Source organism: Bufo gargarizans, unplaced genomic scaffold (genome assembly GCF_014858855.1).
Source record: "Bufo gargarizans isolate SCDJY-AF-19 unplaced genomic scaffold, ASM1485885v1 original_scaffold_1195_pilon, whole genome shotgun sequence".
NCBI classification, from domain to species: Eukaryota; Metazoa; Chordata; class Amphibia; order Anura; family Bufonidae; genus Bufo; species Bufo gargarizans.
In genome coordinates, this window is record NW_025334271.1 from 54336 (window position 1) to 73264 (window position 18929).

At 52.8% G+C, this 18929-nt stretch overlaps 2 protein-coding genes across 2 annotated transcripts in view; one reads left to right on the plus strand and one right to left on the minus strand.

Moving 5' to 3' along the window:
• On the plus strand, positions 1 to 2881 carry LOC122923106 (optic atrophy 3 protein homolog). The gene is made up of 2 exons (XM_044273832.1): positions 1 to 172; positions 2123 to 2881. Exons 1-2 carry the CDS (start codon positions 31 to 33, stop codon positions 2431 to 2433), a joined length of 453 nt encoding a protein of 150 aa, XP_044129767.1. The 5' UTR covers positions 1 to 30; the 3' UTR covers positions 2434 to 2881.
• Positions 2604 to 18929, minus strand: part of LOC122923105 (vasodilator-stimulated phosphoprotein-like) — a gene marked incomplete at its 5' end in the record, with an annotated part of 27974 nt that continues 11648 nt past the window's right edge. The window contains 4 exons of the mRNA XM_044273831.1: positions 2604 to 3970; positions 4539 to 4596; positions 11062 to 11137; positions 11373 to 11418. Of these exons, the coding sequence (XP_044129766.1) occupies positions 3933 to 3970; positions 4539 to 4596; positions 11062 to 11137; positions 11373 to 11418 (218 nt within the window). The remainder of the gene's footprint in view (positions 3971 to 4538; positions 4597 to 11061; positions 11138 to 11372; positions 11419 to 18929) is intronic.

The following is an 18929-nucleotide window of genomic DNA, read 5'->3' on the forward strand; positions in this document are numbered from 1 at the left end:
GTGGGGCTCCGGTGTGTGACGTCACCAAAGATGGTGGTGGGCGCTTTTCCCATCGCGAAGCTCCTGTACCTGGGGATCCGGCAGATCAGTAAGCCGCTCGCCAACCGGATCAAGGCGGGGGCTCGGCGCAGCGAATTCTTCCGCACCTACGTCTGCCTGCCGCCCGCTCAAGGTGATTATACACGGTAACGGCCCCGCCTTGTCTGGGACCTGCAGGGAGTCCGCCAATGGGAGCTCGGCAGTGAACGCCGCCAGCCAATCACAGGGCAGCTGCGTGTGTTGTGAGAGGTCACCCTGATGTACAGGTTGGAGTGTGTGGGCCCCTGGGAGATGTGTGAGGGGCCCTCAGCTCTGGAGGCACTGCGGAGTCGTAGCTGGTGATACTGCCTCCATAGGAGACCGTTATAGTGTTCTATCTGTAATTGCCACATGTGTGGGGTGTGAGGGCGCAGCGTGTGGGGTGTACACGGAGGGCGCAGCGTGTGGGGTGTGGGGGCGCAGCGTGTGACATGTGGGGTGTACACGGAGGGCGCAGCGTGTGACGTGTGAGGGCGCAGCGTGTGACATGTGGGGTGTACACGGAGGGCGCAGCGTGTGACATGTGGGGTGTACACGGAGGGCGCAGCGTGTGACATGTGGGTGTACATGGAGGGCGCAGCGTGTGGGGTGTGAGGACGCAGCGTGTGGGGTGTGAGGACGCAGCGTGTGGGGTGTGAGGACGCAGCGTGTGGGGTGTGAGGACGCAGCGTGTGGGGGTGTGAGGACGCAGCGTGTGACGTGTGGGGTGTACACGGAGGGCGCAGCGTGTGGGGTGTGAGGACGCAGCGTGTGACGTGTGGGGTGTGAGGACGCAGCGTGTGACGTGTGGGGGTGAGGGTGTGACGTGTGGGCTGTACACGGAGGGCGCAGCGTGTGGGGTGTACACGGAGGGCGCAGTGTGTGGGGTGTGAGGACGCAGCGTGTGACGTGTGGGGTGTGAGGACGCAACGTGTGGGGTGTGAGGACGCAGCGTGTGGGGGTGTGGGCGCAGCGTGTGACGTGTGAGGGCGCAGCGTGTGACGTGTGGGGTGTACGAAGAGGGTGCAGTGTGTGATGCACGGGGTACGTACACAGGGCGCAGCATGTAACGGATGGGGTACGTACACAGGGCGCAGTGTGTGATGCGCAGGGTACGTACACAGGGTGCAGCATGTAACGGATGGGGTACGTACACAGGGTGCAGGGTGTACACAGAAGGCGCAGCATGTGGGGTGTATACACAGAGGGTGCAGCGTGATGTGCGGGGTACGTACACAGGGTGCAGCATGTAACGCATGGGGTATGTACACAGGGCGCAGTGTGTGATGTGCAGGGTGTACACAGAAGGCGCAGTGTGTGATGCGCAGGCTACGTACACAGGGTGCAGCATGTAACGCATGGGGTATGTACACAGGGCGCAGGGTGTACACAGAAGGCGCAGTGTGTGATGCGCAGGGTACGTACACAGGGTGCAGCATGTAACGCATGGGGTATGTACACAGGGCGCAGGGTGTGATGCGCAGGGTGTATACAGAAGGCGCAGTGTGTGATGTGCAGCATGTAACGCATGGGGTATGTACACAGGGCGCAGGGTGTACACAGAAGGCGCAGTGTGTGTACACAGGGTGCAGCATGTAACGCATGGGGTATGTACACAGGGCGTACACAGAAGGCGCAGTGTGTGATGCGCAGGGTACGTACACAGGGTGCAGCATGTAACGCATGGGGTATGTACACAGGGCGCAGGGTGTACACAGAAGGCGCAGTGTGTGATGCGCAGGCTACGTACACAGGGTGCAGCATGTAACGCATGGGGTATGTACACAGGGCGCAGGGTGTACACAGAAGGTGCAGTGTGTGATGCGCAGGCTACGTACACAGGGTGCAGCATGTAACGCATGGGGTATGTACACAGAAGGCACAGCGTGTGACGCGCGGGGTACGTACAGAGGGAGCAGCGCCCTCCAGTGGCAATGGTGGACTTGACCCATTGGGCTCCCTCAGTGGTAGATTTTGGCCCCGTTCCCCAGTACTGGCCTGGAATCTTCTGCGTCTCTTCCGCCCCCTGCTGGGCGCCTTTCACAGTCTTGTCTTCTCGTTGCAGTGTACCATTGGGTGGAGATGCGAGCGAAGATGAGGATTATGGGTTTCCGCGGAGCCGCCATTAAGCCACTGAACGAGGAGGTGGCGGCTGAACTGGGGGCGGAGCTTCTAGGGGAAGCCACAGTCTTTTTGATTGGAGGAGCTTGTTTGGTAGCAGAGTACTCGCGGCAGTCCACCAACTCCCGCCGGAAAGAGGAGGAGCTGGAGGCCAGACTAAGCAGCATGGAGGGCGAGATCGCGAGGCTGGGTCTCCTGACAGATGAGCTGGACGCTCGCGCCCGAGCCGCAGAGAGGCAGCTACTGGCAAAGTGAGACTTGTGGTGAAGCTGCCACCAGCCTGGTGTCCGCTCCAGCCACAGAACCCAGGGACGTGCCGCCTGAGGAGTGGGGAGAGGCCGGGCGACACCGCCTCCGGTGCAGGGATGTGTATATGCAGGGAATAAAGGACATTGCTGGGATGTCTGCACAGCCATCACTCCACACAACAGGCAAAACGTTTTATTTCTAGAAAACCGCTTACAAAAAAAAAAACAGTCCAATATATATAGATATCAGCGCAAAGTAGTCCAAAACCAACCCCCAATACCTCCAGTGTGACACTACTACCCCCAACCTGCCATCTCAGCAAAGGGACCCGCCACCTACAATCCTGTGAGCAGGACCCGCCACCCAAAACAGAGCAACCAATTCTGCTACAAAATTTGTACAAAAATTGAAATGATTTAAAAATATCAATAAAAAAAACCCGTCAATTATCTCATCAGAATCCTATTGGTTAAAGCTTGCAGCTTCTGCAGACCCATTCAGAGACACTCAGCTGAGTGCAGGGGACAGGAGCCTTACTGGAGGGTGGTGGGAATGTTAAAGAGGAGCATCCTGGGGAGAGGGGGTGGAGGAGGAGCAGAGACAGCTCAGGAAGAGGGGATGGAGGAGGAGCAACAGCAGCCAGGGTAGAGGTGATGGAGGAGAAGCAACAGCAGCATGGGGAGATCGGATGGAGGAGGAGCAGAAGCAACAGCAGCCAGGGTAGAGGGGATTGAGGAGGAGCAGAAGCATCTTGAGGAGAAGCAACAGCAGGATGGGATGGAGGAGGAGCAGAAGCAACAGCAGCCAGGGTAGAGGGGATTGAGGAGGAGCAGAAGCATCTTGAGGAGAAGCAACAGCAGGATGGGATGGAGGAGGAGCAGAAGCAACAGCAGCTCAGGAAGAGGGGATGGAGGAGGAGCAGAAGCAACAGCAGCCAGGGTAGAGGGGATGGAGGAGGAGCAGAAGCATCTTGAGGAGAAGCAACAGCAGGATGGGGAGATGGGATGGAGGAGGAGCAGAAGCAACAGCAGCTCAGGAAGAGGGGATGGAGGAGGAGCAGAAGCAACAGCAGCCAGTGTAGAGGGGATGATGGAGGAGCAACAGCAGCCAGGGTAGAGGGGATGGAGGAGGAGCAGAAGCATCTTGAGGAGAAGCAACAGCAGCATGGGGAGAGGGGATGGAGGAGGAGCAGAAGCAGTTCAGGAGGAGGAGCAACAGCAGCTCTGGGAGAGGAGAAGGAGCAGCAGCTTGGGGGGGAGGTGGGGCAGAGGAGATCAACAGCAGCTTGGGGGAGAGGAGGAGGAGCAGCCTTAGGAGAGGCACAGAGCATGTGTTAGTACAGTAGGAGCCAGCGGGCCCAGCAGCAATACAGGGCTGTGAAGGGTACAGGTCGCCCATAGACCTTGATTGACGGGCCTGTCGCCCCCAGCATGGGAATGATTGCAGAGTCTGCGGTGCAGCGCAGTGGGTGGAGCCTGAGACTTCACAGTAGGTGGTCGCCAGAATCACGAGGTGCTGGTCCTGCGCAGTTCCTGCATGAAGGCTGAAGACAGAATAGAAAGTGAGGAGGCTGCATTCTCTGCCAGACAGCACCTACAGCAGCTGTTCTCGCACTACAACTCCCACAATCCTTTACGAGAACAGCCAGGCATTGGAGATAGACCCATGCTGTAAATCTCTCCTCCTCCCCCCCCCCCCCCCCCCAAATTCTGGCATACTGAAATCACGGCTCTATAAAACGTGACTGTGTGCATGAGCCCTTATACACCACATCTTAAACTCTAGTCACATCCAGAGCTGCAGTCACTATTCCACTAGTGCACTGTGAGAGAAGTAGTCCCTGTATAGCAGGGCATTCTGGGATCAGCACAGTGGTAATAGCAGCAGAACTGCAAACACAGCTTTGGCTGTGAATGGAGTGGAGGGTCACGTATGTCTGTGACTTGGGTCTGCTTTTGGCTAAAGATGCCCAGAGGTAACAAGGAAATGATCCTGCGGTGCCCTCCTCTCCCAGTGACCACCAGTATGACATCAGGGCGCGGACACGTGGAGCTGGTGTTTAAAGGGCAGGTAGGTGGGAGAAGCGGAGTGGCCACCACTGAGGGTCTCACCTTCTATGATCTCCTCCTTCACCTTCTGCAGCTCCTTCCTCATTTCTTCCAATAACTCCTGTGGAAAGAGACAGACGCTGCTATGAAAACCTCGTCAGCAGGAGGCGCCACACACGACGGTGGAGAACATTCCGCTATCCACATGACAGTGGAGCGCAGGATAGAGGCTGCAGGGACAGGAGGCCAGATCGTCATCCCCAGCGGTGTACACCCCGTACGTGGACTGGCTAAATATACAAACAGCATAGCCTCTGATGCCCATAAGTAGCTGCATACAGCCCAGTGCCATGGACATTGCTGGGAGGTCCCTGATCATGTGAAGACCAATCAAAAGTGTAAATCTCCTGCTGGATGTTATACACTGTGGTAATGGCAGACTGCATGGCTAGAGGCTGGATGTTATACACCTGTAGTAATGGTAGACTGCATGGCTAGAGGCTGGATGTGATACACTGTGGTAATGGCAGACTGCACGGCTAGAGGCTGGATGTTATACACCTGTGGTAATGGTAGACTGCACGGCTAGAGGCTGGATGTTATACACTGTGGTAATGGTAGACTGCATGGCTAGAGGCTGGATGTGATACACTGTGGTAATGGCAGACTGCATGGCTAGAGGCAGGATGTTATACACTGTGGTAATGGCAGACTGCACGGCTAGAGGCTGGATGTTATACACTGTGGTAATGGCAGACTGCATGGCTAGGGGCTGGATGTGATACACTGTGGTAATGGCAGACTGCACGGCTAGAGGCTGGATGTTATACACCTGTGGTAATGGTAGACTGCACGGCTAGAGGCTGGATGTTATACACTGTGGTAATGGTAGACTGCATGGCTAGAGGCTGGATGTTATACACTGTGGTAATGGCAGACTGCACGGCTAGAGGCTGGATGTTATACACTGTGGTAATGGCAGACTGCATGGCTAGAGGCTGGATGTTATACACTGTGGTAATGGCAGACTGCATGGCTAGGGGCTGGATGTTATACACCTGTGGTAATGGTAGACTGCACGGCTAGAGGCTGGATGTTATACACTGTGGTAATGGCAGACTGCATGGCTAGAGGCTGGATGTTATACACTGTGGTAATGGCAGACTGCATGGCTAGGGGCTGGATGTTATACACTGTGGTAATGGTAGACTGCACGGCTAGAGCCTGGATGTTATACACTGTGGTAATGGTAGACTATACAGGTCCTTCTAAAAACATTAGCATATTGTGATAAAGTTCATTATTTTCTGTAATGTGCTGATAAACATTAGACTTTCATATATTTTAGATTCATTACACACAACTGAAGTAGTTCAAGCCTTTTATTGTTGTAATATTGATGATTTTGGCCACAGCTCATGAAAACCCAAAATTCCTATCTAAAAAAATTAGCATATCATGAAAAGGTTCTGTAAACGAGCCATTAACCTAATCATCTGAATCCACTAATTACCTCTAAACACCTGCAAAAGATTCCTGAGGCTTTTACAAACTCCCAGCCGGGTTCATTACTCCAAACCGCAATCATGGGTCAGACTGCCGACCTGACTGCTGTCCAGAAGGCCATCACTGACCCCTCAAGCAGGAGGGTAAGACACAGAAAGACATGTCTGAAGGAATAGGCTGTTCCCAGAGCGCTGTATCAAGGCCCCTCAGTGGGAAGTCTGTGGGAAGGAAAAAGTGTGGCCGAAAACGCTGCACAACGAGAAGAGGTGACCGGACCCTGAGGAAGATTGTGGAGAAGGAGCGATTCCAGACCTTGGGGGACCTGCGGAAGCAGTGGACTGAGTCTGGAGTAGAAACATCCAGAGCCCCCGTGTACAGGCGTGTGCAGGAAATGGGCTACAGGTGCCGCATTCCCCAGAAACAGCGGCAGAAGCGCCTGACCTGGGCTACAGAGAAGCAGCACTGGACTGTTGCATGTCATTCGGAAATCAAGGTGCCAGAGTCTGGAGGAGACTGGGGAGAGGGAAATGCCAAAATGCCTGAAGTCCAGTGTCCAGTGCCCACAGTCAGTGATGGTCTGGGGGCCATGTCAGCTGCTGGTGTTGGTCCACTGTGTTTTATCAAGGGCAGGGTCAATGCAGCCGCTATCAGGAGATTGTGGAGCACTTCATGCTTCCATCTGCTGAAAAGCTTTATGGAGATGAAGATGTCATTTTTCAGCACGACCTGGCACCTGCTCACATAACACCTCAGCAGTGCCACAGGCTGATTGCCTCCATGCCACGCCGCATTGAAGCCTCCTGGGCCTCCATAACACCTCAGCAGTGCCACAGGCTGATTGCCTCCATGCCACGCCGCATTGAAGCATCCTGGGCCTCCATAACACCTCAGCAGTGCCACAGGCTGATGGCCTCCATGCCACGCCGCATTGAAGCCTCCTGGGCCTCCATAACACCTCAGCAGTGCCACAGGCTGATTGCCTCCATGCCACGCCGCATTGAAGCATCCTGGGCCTCCATAACACCTCAGCAGTGCCACAGGCTGATGGCCTCCATGCCACGCCGCATTGAAGCATCCTGGGCCTCCATAACACCTCAGCAGTGCCACAGGCTGATTGCCTCCATGCCACGCCGCATTGAAGCATCCTGGGCCTCCATAACACCTCAGCAGTGCCACAGGCTGATTGCCTCCATGCCACGCCGCAGTAAAGCATCCTGGGCCTCCATAACACCTCAGCAGTGCCACAGGCTGATTGCCTCCATGCCACGCCGCATTGAAGCATCCTGGGCCTCCATAACACCTCAGCAGTGCCACAGGCTGATTGCCTCCATGCCACGCCGCAGTGAAGCCTCCTGGGCCTCCATAACACCTCCGCAGTGCCACAGGCTGATTGCCTCCATGCCACGCCGCAGTGAAGCAGTCATTTCTGCAAAAGGATTCCCGACCAAGTATTGAGGGCAGAACTGAACATAATTATTTGAAGGTTGACTTTTTTTGTATTAAAAACACTTTTCTTTTATTGGTCGGATGAAATATGCTAATTTTTTTAGATAGGAATTTGGGGTTTTCATGAGCTGTGGCCAAAATCATCAATATTACAACAATAAAAGGCTTGAACTCCTTCAGTTGTGTGTAATGAATCTAAAATATATGAAAGTCTGATGTTTATCAGCACATTACAGAAAATAATGAACTTTATCACAATATGCTAATTTTTTGAGAATGACCTGTATAGCTAGAGACTGGATGTTATACACTGTGGTAATGGTAGACTGCATGGCTAGAGGCTGGATGTTATACACTGTGGTAATGGTAGACTGCATGGCTAGAGGCTGGATGTTATACACCTGTAGTAATGGTAGACTGCATGGCTAGAGGCTGGATGTTATACACCTGTGGTAATGGTAGACTGCATGGCTAGAGGCTGGATGTTATACACCTGTAGTAATGGTAGACTGCATGGCTAGAGGCTGGATGTTATACACCTGTGGTAATGGTAGACTGCATGGCTAGAGGCTGGATGTTATACACCTGTAGTAATGGTAGACTGCATGGCTAGAGGCTGGATGTTATACACCTGTGGTAATGGTAGACTGCATGGCTAGAGGCTGGATGTTATACACCTGTGGTAATGGTAGACTGCATGGCTAGAGGCTGGATGTTATACACTGTGGTAATGGTAGACTGCATGGCTAGAGGCTGGATGTGATACACTGTGGTAATGGTAGACTGCATGGCTAGAGGCTGGATGTTATACACCTGTGGTAATGGTAGACTGCACGGCTAGAGGCTGGATGTTATACACCTGTGGTAATGGTAGACTGCACGGCTAGAGGCTGGATGTTATACACCTGTGGTAATGGTAGACTGCACGGCTAGAGGCTGGATGTTATACACCTGTAGTAATGGTAGACTGCATGGCTAGAGGCTGGATGTTATACACCTGTAGTAATGGTAGACTGCATGGCTAGAGGCTGGATGTTATACACATGTAGTAATGGTAGACTGCATGGCTAGAGGGTGGATGTTATACACTGTAGTAATGGCAGACTGCATGGCTAGAGGGTGGATGTTGGACACTGTAGTAATGGCAGACTGTATGGCTAGAGGGTGGATGTTATACACTGTAGTAATGGCAGACTGCATGGCTAGAGGCTGGATGTTATACACCTGTAGTAATGGCAGACTGCATGGCTAGAGGCTGGATGTTATACACCTGTAGTAATGGCAGACTGCATGGCTAGAGGCTGGATGTTATACACTGTGGTAATGGCAGACTGCATGGCTAGAGGCTGGATGTTATACACTGTGGTAATGGTAGACTGCATGGCTAGAGGCTGGATGTTATACACTGCGGTAATGGTAGACTGCATGGCTAGAGGCTGGATGTTATACACTGTGGTAATGGTAGACTGCATGGCTAGAGGCTGGATGTTATACACTGTGGTAATGGTAGACTGCGTGGCTAGAGGCTGGATGTTATACACTGTGGTAATGGTAGACTGCATGGCTAGAGGCTGGATGTTATACACCTGTGGTAATGGTAGACTAAACAGCTAGAGGCTGGATGTTATACACTGCGGTAATGGTAGACTGCATGGCTAGAGGCTGGATGTTATACACCTGTGAAGATGGACTAATTGACACACCTGAGGTCAAGGATAAGACCTAGGTCCCAATAGTTCTCTCCATATTGTCTGTGTATATTTAGTGTCCATTCGTTCTGTGGCGCTTGCCCTTATATATACTTTATATCTGTGTGCACCTTGTGATACATTAGTGCTTTAGTAACAGTTTACGTTTTTCCTTTATACCGACATACACAGTCTGGTTGTGCAGCGCTGAGAGGGCGTTCTCCCTGTTACGATCCACCTCACACATGAAACCTTTTCGTCGGCAGTGACAGAGTGCAGCTTCAGGTGCCCGTCAGAGGTGAGGAGCGCAGGACCGGGCAGTGCCATGGCACGGCGCAGCGCACCAACAGCAGTCACTTCATTCCTAAACAGCGACCTCAATCCCCCCATAAATTATAGTATAGCTCAGTCACAGGGATTATAATCTCTACCCCCCCCCCATAGCTCAGTCACAGGGGGTTATAATTCCCTCCCCCATAGCTCAGTCTCAGGGGTTATAATCCCCCCCCCATAGCTCATTCTCAGGGGTTATAATCTCCCCCCCAATAGCTCAGTCGCAGGGTTTATAATCCCCCCCCCCCAATAGCTCAGTCGCAGGGTTTATAATCCCCCCCCCCCCCCAATAGCTCAGTCGCAGGGTTTATAATCCCCCCCCCCAATAGCTCAGTCGCAGGGTTTATAATCCCCCCCCCCCCCCCCCCAATAGCTCAGTCGCAGGGTTTATAATCCCCCCCCCCCCCAATAGCTCAGTCGCAGGGTTTATAATCCCCCCCCCCAATAGCTCAGTCGCAGGGTTTATAATCCCCCCCCCCAATAGCTCAGTCGCAGGGTTTATAATCCCCCCCCCCCCCCCCCCCAATAGCTCAGTCGCTGGGGTTTTAACCTCCCCCCCCCCCCAATAGCTCAGTCACACGCGTTCTAACAACCTCCCCCCAATAGCTCAGTCATAGAGGGTATAATCCCCCCAATAGCTCAGTCACAGGGATTATAATCCCCCCCCCCCCCCAATAGCTCAGTCGCAGGGTTTATAATCCCCCCCCCCCAATAGCTCAGTCGCAGGGTTTATAATCCCCCCCCCCAATAGCTCAGTCGCAGGGTTTATAATCCCCCCCCCCCCCCCCAATAGCTCAGTCGCTGGGGTTTTAACCTCCCCCCCCCCCAATAGCTCAGTCACACGCGTTCTAACAACCTCCCCCCAATAGCTCAGTCATAGAGGGTATAATCCCCCCAATAGCTCAGTCACAGGGATTATAATCCCCCCCCCCCCACCCCAATAGCTCAGTCACAGGGGTTATAACCTCCCCCGCTAGCTTAGTCACAGGGGTTATAATATCCCCCCCCCCCCCATAGCTCAGTCATAGAGGGTATAATTCCCCCCCCCCCCCCCGCCCAATAGCTCAGTCACAGGGGTTATAATCTCCCCCCCCCCCCCAATAGCTCAGTCACAGGGGTTATAATCTCCCCCCCCCCCCCCCCAATAGCTCAGTCACAGGGGTTATAATATCCCCCCCATAGCTCAGTCATAGAGGGTATAATTCCTTCCCCCCCAATAGCTCAGTCACAGGGGTTATGACACCCCCCCACTAGCTTAGTCACAGGGGTTATAATACTCTCTTCCCCCCCCCCCCATAGCTCAGTCACAGGGGGTTATAACCTCCCCCCGCTAGCTTAGTCACAGGGGTTATAACCCCCCCCCCATAGCTCAGTCACAGGGGTTATAATACTTCCCCCCCCCCCCCCCATAGCTCAGTCACAGGGGTTATAATACTCCCCCCCCCCATAGCTCAGTCACAGGGGGTTATAACCTCCCCCCAATAGCTCAGTCACAGGGGGTTATAACCTCCCCCCAATAGCTCAGTCACAGGGGTAATAATCTCTCCTTTCTCACTTGCCCCTGGACCACAAGCGGAGATGCAGACAATATGGAGGCCGCCTCATCACATTACCTGCTTAATCCTCTCCATTGAATCGGACTCCTCGGCGCTTGGGGCCACATCGGGGCTGCTGACTGTGGACTTCATCCTGTAAGGGGCACAGAGCGGTTATAGAAACCCCCGGAATGATATAAACCTGTCCTAGCAGGTCTGGCGGCCTCGCTGCACTCGGGGCGGTCATACCGTCCTGCCAGGCTGCTCAGCCATGATGGCATATCCTAGGCAGGATCTCACCACCTATCGGAGAGCAGTGAGGCCACCGCTCACATTCTGGGACAGGCTGCTGGCAGACATATCATTTCTGGAGACCTGCTTAAACTCACCTGGGCAACGTGGTGCTTCCCCTGTCCCAAGGACGACGAGCCGCGTCTGTGAGACAAAAGGTGAGAGATGTACAAGTAATGTCTGAGCGGTTGTCACAGCCCCGCCCCCTGCTGATGTACAGTGCCACAACTTGCATCTCCCCCCAGTGGATGCTACTCTCACCACCAGACGGGCTCCTATGGTCCGATTCTGTTTGAGCTTCAGGTGTTGCGAGTGCGGCAAAGTTCCAGACACGGACATAGGAACCAAGGCGTCAGATTTTTCTTGTGCATTGTTTGCCCGACTCTAGCAAGTTCCCCGGTTACGGCAGTCGGGGCTTTACATTTAAGTTCATATTTGCAGTTTATCCCCATTAACCCATAGGCTCCCAGCATCAAACATATGTGCCTCGCGTGTACAGAGGATGCGACTGGCGTGCTGATCGGAGGTATTTAAGCCTTTAGATACCATGGTCAAGGGCGCTTCTGGGGTAAGAGCAGCTCCACCGCGTGGCGATCGGGAGAGCCGGTCACCGATTCTAATACATTGTGTCTCTCTGAAGAGACCCAGCGTATTAGAGATGCAGTTCCTTTGTTGGCCAGCAGGTGGCAGGCCAACATGGGATAACAGAAATTGGAGGCTATACTGTACTGCTATGGAAATACAGCATAAGCTGCAAGAAATCTCACCCCTTGTCCCCGAGAATAAAAACCGAATAAATAAACAAAAAAATATATAAACATCATGGGCATCTCCGTGTCAGAAAACTATTTATCCCATACAGCGAATGGCCGATGTACCATTTTTTCATTGCGTCTCTTAAACCTCAAAAATTTTATAAACTATGATAAAAAAAATAAAAAAAAACACATACACTCCAAGATCAATATAAAAAGTACACATCATCCCGCAAAAAATGAGCCCCCATGGAGCTCTGTAGACATAAGTATAAAAAAAGTTATGGGGGTCAGAATTTGGCACAACACTATACATATGAGGTATCGCCCGATTGGTACTGACCTGGAGAATGAAGAATAGTCCGTTTTACCACACAGTGAACGCAATAAAAAAAAGATGTAAAACTGGGGCGGAATTTTTATTTTTCCAATTGCCCCCCATTTGGATTTTTTTCCCGCTTCCCACTACATCCTATGCTATAATAACCCGTTGGATAACTGGGACAGAAATCCAGGAGGCCCGCCCCATCAGCGGCAGGGGTCCGGCTGCCAAGTTATACAAAAAAAAAATATTTCAAGCAAGAAATAAAAAAAATTAAAAAAAACATCCTTTTCCCAAAATAAAGTAAAGTAGACATATTGGGTATCGCGGCATCCGTATCAACCGGCTCTATAAAAATATTACATGATCCACCCAGTGAGGTAAACTCCGTATAAAAAAAAAAAAAAAGGGTCAAAACAGCCATTTTTTTCACCTTACTTCACAAAAAGTGTAATACCAAGTGATCAAAAAGTCTTATGTATCCCAAAATGGTACCAGTCATCTCATCCCACAAAAAATGTGCCCCTGCCCAAGACAATCGCCTAAAAAATAAAAAATAGGGGGGGGGGGGGGGGCCGGCCAAGGCAAAAAAAATAAAAAAATGTTTTATTCTGTTCAAAAATGTTTTCCCTGTGTTAACAAAAATAAAAATGATAGACATATTAGATATCACCGCGTCCGTAACAATCTGCTCTATAAAATATCACATTATATGCCCCCTCAGGTGAATGCTGCAAAAACTTTTTTTTAAACTATGCTAAAACAGCCATTTCTTTTCACTTTGCCTCACAAAAAGTTCAATACCAAGCGATCAAAAAGTCTTATGTACCCCAGAATGGTACCAATCAAATCTAACCCGCAAAAAATGAGCCCCCACAGCAGTTTACCGCCACATATCGGGTGTTGCCGTATTCAGGAGAAAATGGGTAACACTTTATGGGTGCTTTCTCTCATGTTACCCCTTGTGAAAATGAAAAATTTGGGGCTAAAGCAACATTTTATTGGAAGAAACAAAACTTTTCATTTTTACAGCCAAGTGTTTCCAAATTCTGTAAAACACTTAGGGGGTCTAAGTGCTCAGTACCCCCGTAACGGGAATCTGTCACCTGGTTTGAGCATATTAAGGTGTTACTACTGCTTGTACAATAAAATACCTCATTTCTTGGTGTAGTCTTCAATTTTTATTTCATGGTTTCATTGGCGATAAAATCCAATTTTTATGTTATGCAAATGAGTGTCCAAGGTGCCCAGAGGGGCGTTAATATCCTTCTCTGGAGCCCAGGAACTCCCCCGTACAGTGCCCAGAGGGGCGTTAATATCCTTCTCTGGGGCCCAGGAACTCCCCCGTACAGTGCCCAGAGGGGCGTTAACATCCTTCTCTGGAGCCCAGGAAGTCCCTCGTACAGTGCCCAGAGGGGCATTAATATCCTTCTCTGGAGCCCAGGAAGTCCCCCGTACAGTACCCAGAGGGGCGTTAACATCCTTCTCTGGAGCCCAGGAACTCCCCCGTACAGTGCCCAGAGGGGCGTTAACATCCTTCTCTGGAGCCCAGGAACTCCCCCGTACAGTGCCCAGAGGGGCGTTAACATCCTTCTCTGGAGCCCAGGAACTCCCCCGTACAGTGCCCAGAGGGGCGTTAACATCCTTCTCTGGGGCCCAGGAACTCCCCCATACAGTGCCCAGAGGGGAGTTAACATCCTTCTCTGGGGCCCAGGAACTCCCCCGTACAGTGCCCAGAGGGGCGTTAATATCCTTCTCTGGAGCCCAGGAAGTCCCCCGTACAGTACCCAGAGGGGCGTTAACATCCTTCTCTGGAGCCCAGGAACTCCCCCGTACAGTGCCCAGAGGGGCGTTAACATCCTTCTCTGGAGCCCAGGAACTCCCCCGTACAGTGCCCAGAGGGGCGTTAACATCCTTCTCTGGAGCCCAGGAACTCCCCCGTACAGTGCCCAGAGGGGCGTTAACATCCTTCTCTGGGGCCCAGGAACTCCCCCATACAGTGCCCAGAGGGGAGTTAACATCCTTCTCTGGGGCCCAGGAACTCCCCCGTACAGTGCCCAGAGGGGCGTTAATATCCTTCTCTGGAGCCCAGGAACTCCCCCGTACAGTGCCCAGAGGGGCGTTAATATCCTTCTCTGGAGCCCAGGAACTCCCCCGTACAGTGCCCAGAGGGGCGTTAATATCCTTCTCTGGGGCCCAGGAACTCCCCCGTACAGTGCCCAGAGGGGCGTTAATATCCTTCTCTGGAGCCCAGGAAGTCCCCCGTACAGTGCCCAGAGGGGCGTTAATATCCTTCTCTGGAGCCCAGGAACTCCCGTACAGTGCCCAGAGGGGAGTTAATATCCTTCTCTGGAGCCCAGGAACTCCCCCGTACAGTGCCCAGAGGGCGTTAATATCCTTCTCTGGAGCCCAGGAAGTCCCCCGTACAGTGCCCAGAGGGGCGTTAATATCCTTCTCTGGGGCCCAGGAACTCCCCCGTACAGTGCCCAGAGGGGAGTTAACATCCTTCTCTGGGGCCCAGGAACTCCCCCGTACAGTGCCCAGAGGGGCGTTAATATCCTTCTCTGGAGCCCAGGAACTCCCCCGTACAGTGCCCAGAGGGGCGTTAATATCCTTCTCTGGGGCCCAGGAACTCCCCCGTACAGTGCCCAGAGGGGCGCTTTTATCCTTCTCTGGAGCCCAGGAACTCCCCCGTACAGTGCCCAGAGGGGCGCTTTTATCCTTCTCTGGGGCCCAGGAACTCCCCCGTACAGTGCCCAGAGGGGCGTTAATATCCTTCTCTGGAGCCCAGGAACTCCCCCGTACAGTGCCCAGAGGGGCGTTAATATCCTTCTCTGGGGCCCAGGAACTCCCCCGTACAGTGCCCAGAGGGGCGTTAATATCCTTCTCTGGAGCCCAGGAAGTCCCCCGTACAGTGCCCAGAGGGGCGTTAATATCCTTCTCTGGAGCCCAGGAACTCCCGTACAGTGCCCAGAGGGGAGTTAATATCCTTCTCTGGAGCCCAGGAACTCCCCCGTACAGTGCCCAGAGGGCGTTAATATCCTTCTCTGGAGCCCAGGAAGTCCCCCGTACAGTGCCCAGAGGGGCGTTAATATCCTTCTCTGGGGCCCAGGAACTCCCCCGTACAGTGCCCAGAGGGGAGTTAACATCCTTCTCTGGGGCCCAGGAACTCCCCCGTACAGTGCCCAGAGGGGCGTTAATATCCTTCTCTGGAGCCCAGGAACTCCCCCGTACAGTGCCCAGAGGGGCGTTAATATCCTTCTCTGGGGCCCAGGAACTCCCCCGTACAGTGCCCAGAGGGGCGCTTTTATCCTTCTCTGGAGCCCAGGAACTCCCCCGTACAGTGCCCAGAGGGGCGCTTTTATCCTTCTCTGGGGCCCAGGAACTCCCCCGTACAGTGCCCAGAGGGGCGTTAATATCCTTCTCTGGAGCCCAGGAACTCCCCCGTACAGTGCCCAGAGGGGCGTTAATATCCTTCTCTGGAGCCCAGGAACTCCCCCGTACAGTGCCCAGAGGGGCGTTAATATCCTTCTCTGGGGCCCAGGAACTCCCCCGTACAGTGCCCAGAGGGCGTTAATATCCTTCTCTGGAGCCCAGGAACTCCCCCGTACAGTGCCCAGAGGGGCGCTTTTATCCTTCTCTGGAGCCCAGGAACTCCCCCGTACAGTGCCCAGAGGGGCGTTAATATCCTTCTCTGGAGCCCAGGAAGTCCCCCGTACAGTGCCCAGAGGGGCGTTAACATCCTTCTCTGGAGCCCAGGAACTCCCCCGTACAGTGCCCAGAGGGCGTTAATATCCTTCTCTGGAGCCCAGGAACTCCCCCGTACAGTGCCCAGAGGGGCGCTTTTATCCTTCTCTGGAGCCCAGGAACTCCCCCGTACAGTGCCCAGAGGGGCGTTAATATCCTTCTCTGGGGCCCAGGAACTCCCCCGTACAGTGCCCAGAGGGGCGTTAATATCCTTCTCTGGAGCCCAGGAACTCCCCCGTACAGTGCCCAGAGGGGCGCTTTTATCCTTCTCTGGAGCCCAGGAACTCCCCCGTACAGTGCCCAGAGGGCGTTAATATCCTTCTCTGGAGCCCAGGAACTCCCCCGTACAGTGCCCAGAGGGGCGCTTTTATCCTTCTCTGGAGCCCAGGAACTCCCCCGTACAGTGCCCAGAGGGGCGTTAATATCCTTCTCTGGGGCCCAGGAACTCCCCCGTACAGTGCCCAGAGGGGCGTTAATATCCTTCTCTGGAGCCCAGGAACTCCCCCGTACAGTGCCCAGAGGGGCGTTAATATCCTTCTCTGGAGCCCAGGAACTCCCCCGTACAGTGCCCAGAGGGGCGCTTTTATCCTTCTCTGGGGCCCAGGAACTCCCCCGTACAGTGCCCAGAGGGGCGTTAATATCCTTCTCTGGAGCCCAGGAACTCCCCCGTACAGTGCCCAGAGGGGCGTTAATATCCTTCTCTGGAGCCCAGGAACTCCCCCGTACAGTGCCCAGAGGGGCGTTAATATCCTTCTCTGGGGCCCAGGAACTCCCCCGTACAGTGCCCAGAGGGGCGTTAATATCCTTCTCTGGGGCCCAGGAACTCCCCCGTACAGTGCCCAGAGGGGCGTTAATATCCTTCTCTGGGGCCCAGGAACTCCCCCGTACAGTGCCCAGCCGCCTTCCTTTAGAGCCTCTTCCAGTAGAAGTAACTGCCCACACCCGGACTCTTTGCCACTGCCGCCCCCCTCCGCTATGTGAAATCTCCCGCAGGCGCAGTACCGTGGCCCGCCTGCGCGATGTAGAAGCTCCTGAGAGCATCAGCTTCCAATGTCTCACCGGGCATGCGCCGAGCCCAGTGACTAATTTAAAGCTATTGCCCTCAGGAGCTTCTACATCGCGCAGGCGGACAGCGTCTTCTTCCCAGCATGCACTGGGAGGGACCTGATGTCACACACAGCGTCAGCCAGCGCGCTGACGATGTGTGCACGGCCCTGGCCAGTGCAGCGCGGTGCAGAGTCGGGAGACCGCGGAGCGGTGAGTGAGAAGCTTCAATTCACTACCGCTCCGTGGTCATCTATCGCTATAGGACGATATAGACAAAATCTATATCGTTGCCCAAATTTATATTGTTTATATCGCCCACTTCTACGTCTAACATCCTAAAAAAAGAAAGACATTTACTAAATTAGGCCAACATAAAGCAGACATCTGGGGTATTAGTATCTGTCTCAAAAGTAGAATTGTGCATTTTTTCAAAATTTTGGGTATATTTTGGATTATTTTATAAATAAAGGTGAAATATATCGACTCAAATTTACCAGTGTCATGAAGTACAATGTGTCACCAGAAAACAGTCTCGGAACGGCCTGGACAAATGAAAGCGTTCCAAAGTTATTACCACCTAAAGGGACACCGGTCAGGTCTGCAGAAATGGGCTAATGGTTATTAGAAAGCAGAACTTGTGTGAATCGGATGGACAGATCACTGGGTGGTCATGGTACACATTGGCAGCAATGACAGGTCAGGGGGAGATGGAAGGTCCTTATTTGAGGGAACTAGGAGAGAAGCTCAAGTCCAGGACCTCCAAGGTAGTTGTGACTGGGTGCCTCCGTCGAACGATGCTCCTAGTGCTCGCCAAGGACCAGCAGCACCGCACTCGACACCATAACCCCCGCAGCTTGGTTTGGGGTTTCGCTGTACTCCACCCACCCTGGACCCAAGGCCGGGTTCCATCTTCCAGTAGGTGAACCCTCTCCTTAGTCCAGAAAGCGAAACAGTAACAGGACCAGTTCTTACAAGAGCTAGGGATTATACTCTGGAGAGTATAATGATTATAGCAATCCTCCAAACATGAGCCCAGACTTCATGAAGGGTAGAACAGGAGGAGCCCTCGCACACCGCCTCTGCCTGTGATACAGGTAACCAAGACCATGGAGTAACCCACTATACCTATACATGAGGTCTATGTCACGGACGGAACCGTCACTGGGGCTGCTGGAGAAGCCTGAGGGCTAGCCTCCGGACTATGGACCCAGAACTATGGAGACCCCCTCACACCTTTTGGGGTTGCAAGGAACTTTGAACCCTGATTTATGTGTGGAGTTATAGACCACTAAAGGTGCAGGGTGTGAATCCAGCAACACAAAAAGGGTTAACTCCGAGACTCCCACTGTTACCGTGCTCCAGACTAAAAAAATTATTTTTAGTCGCCAAATCGAAACCAAATAAAAATGTTGGTATCAGATCGGCGTAGGGTTGTTTCGATACCAAAATTTAGATTCGCTTTAGTCACCATAAAAAAAGTATTGCAATACTCAATACCGCGCAAAAAAAAAAAAAAAGCTGCATGCATTTCGCATTTTATGAAACGCTCGGCCCATAATAGAACAGTCCTACCCTTTTTTTTGGGGTGACAAGGTGTCAAAAAAAATGGCGAATCGCCTGGTTTTTATTTCTGTTACGGCGCTCACCGCATAGGAGATATTTTTTAATAATTTAATAGTTTGGACTTTTCGGACGCAGCGCTATGTAATGTTTATTTATTGTTTATATAGTTTATATGTAAAATTGGGAAAGGGGGGATTTAAACTTATTTCACACTAGCGTTT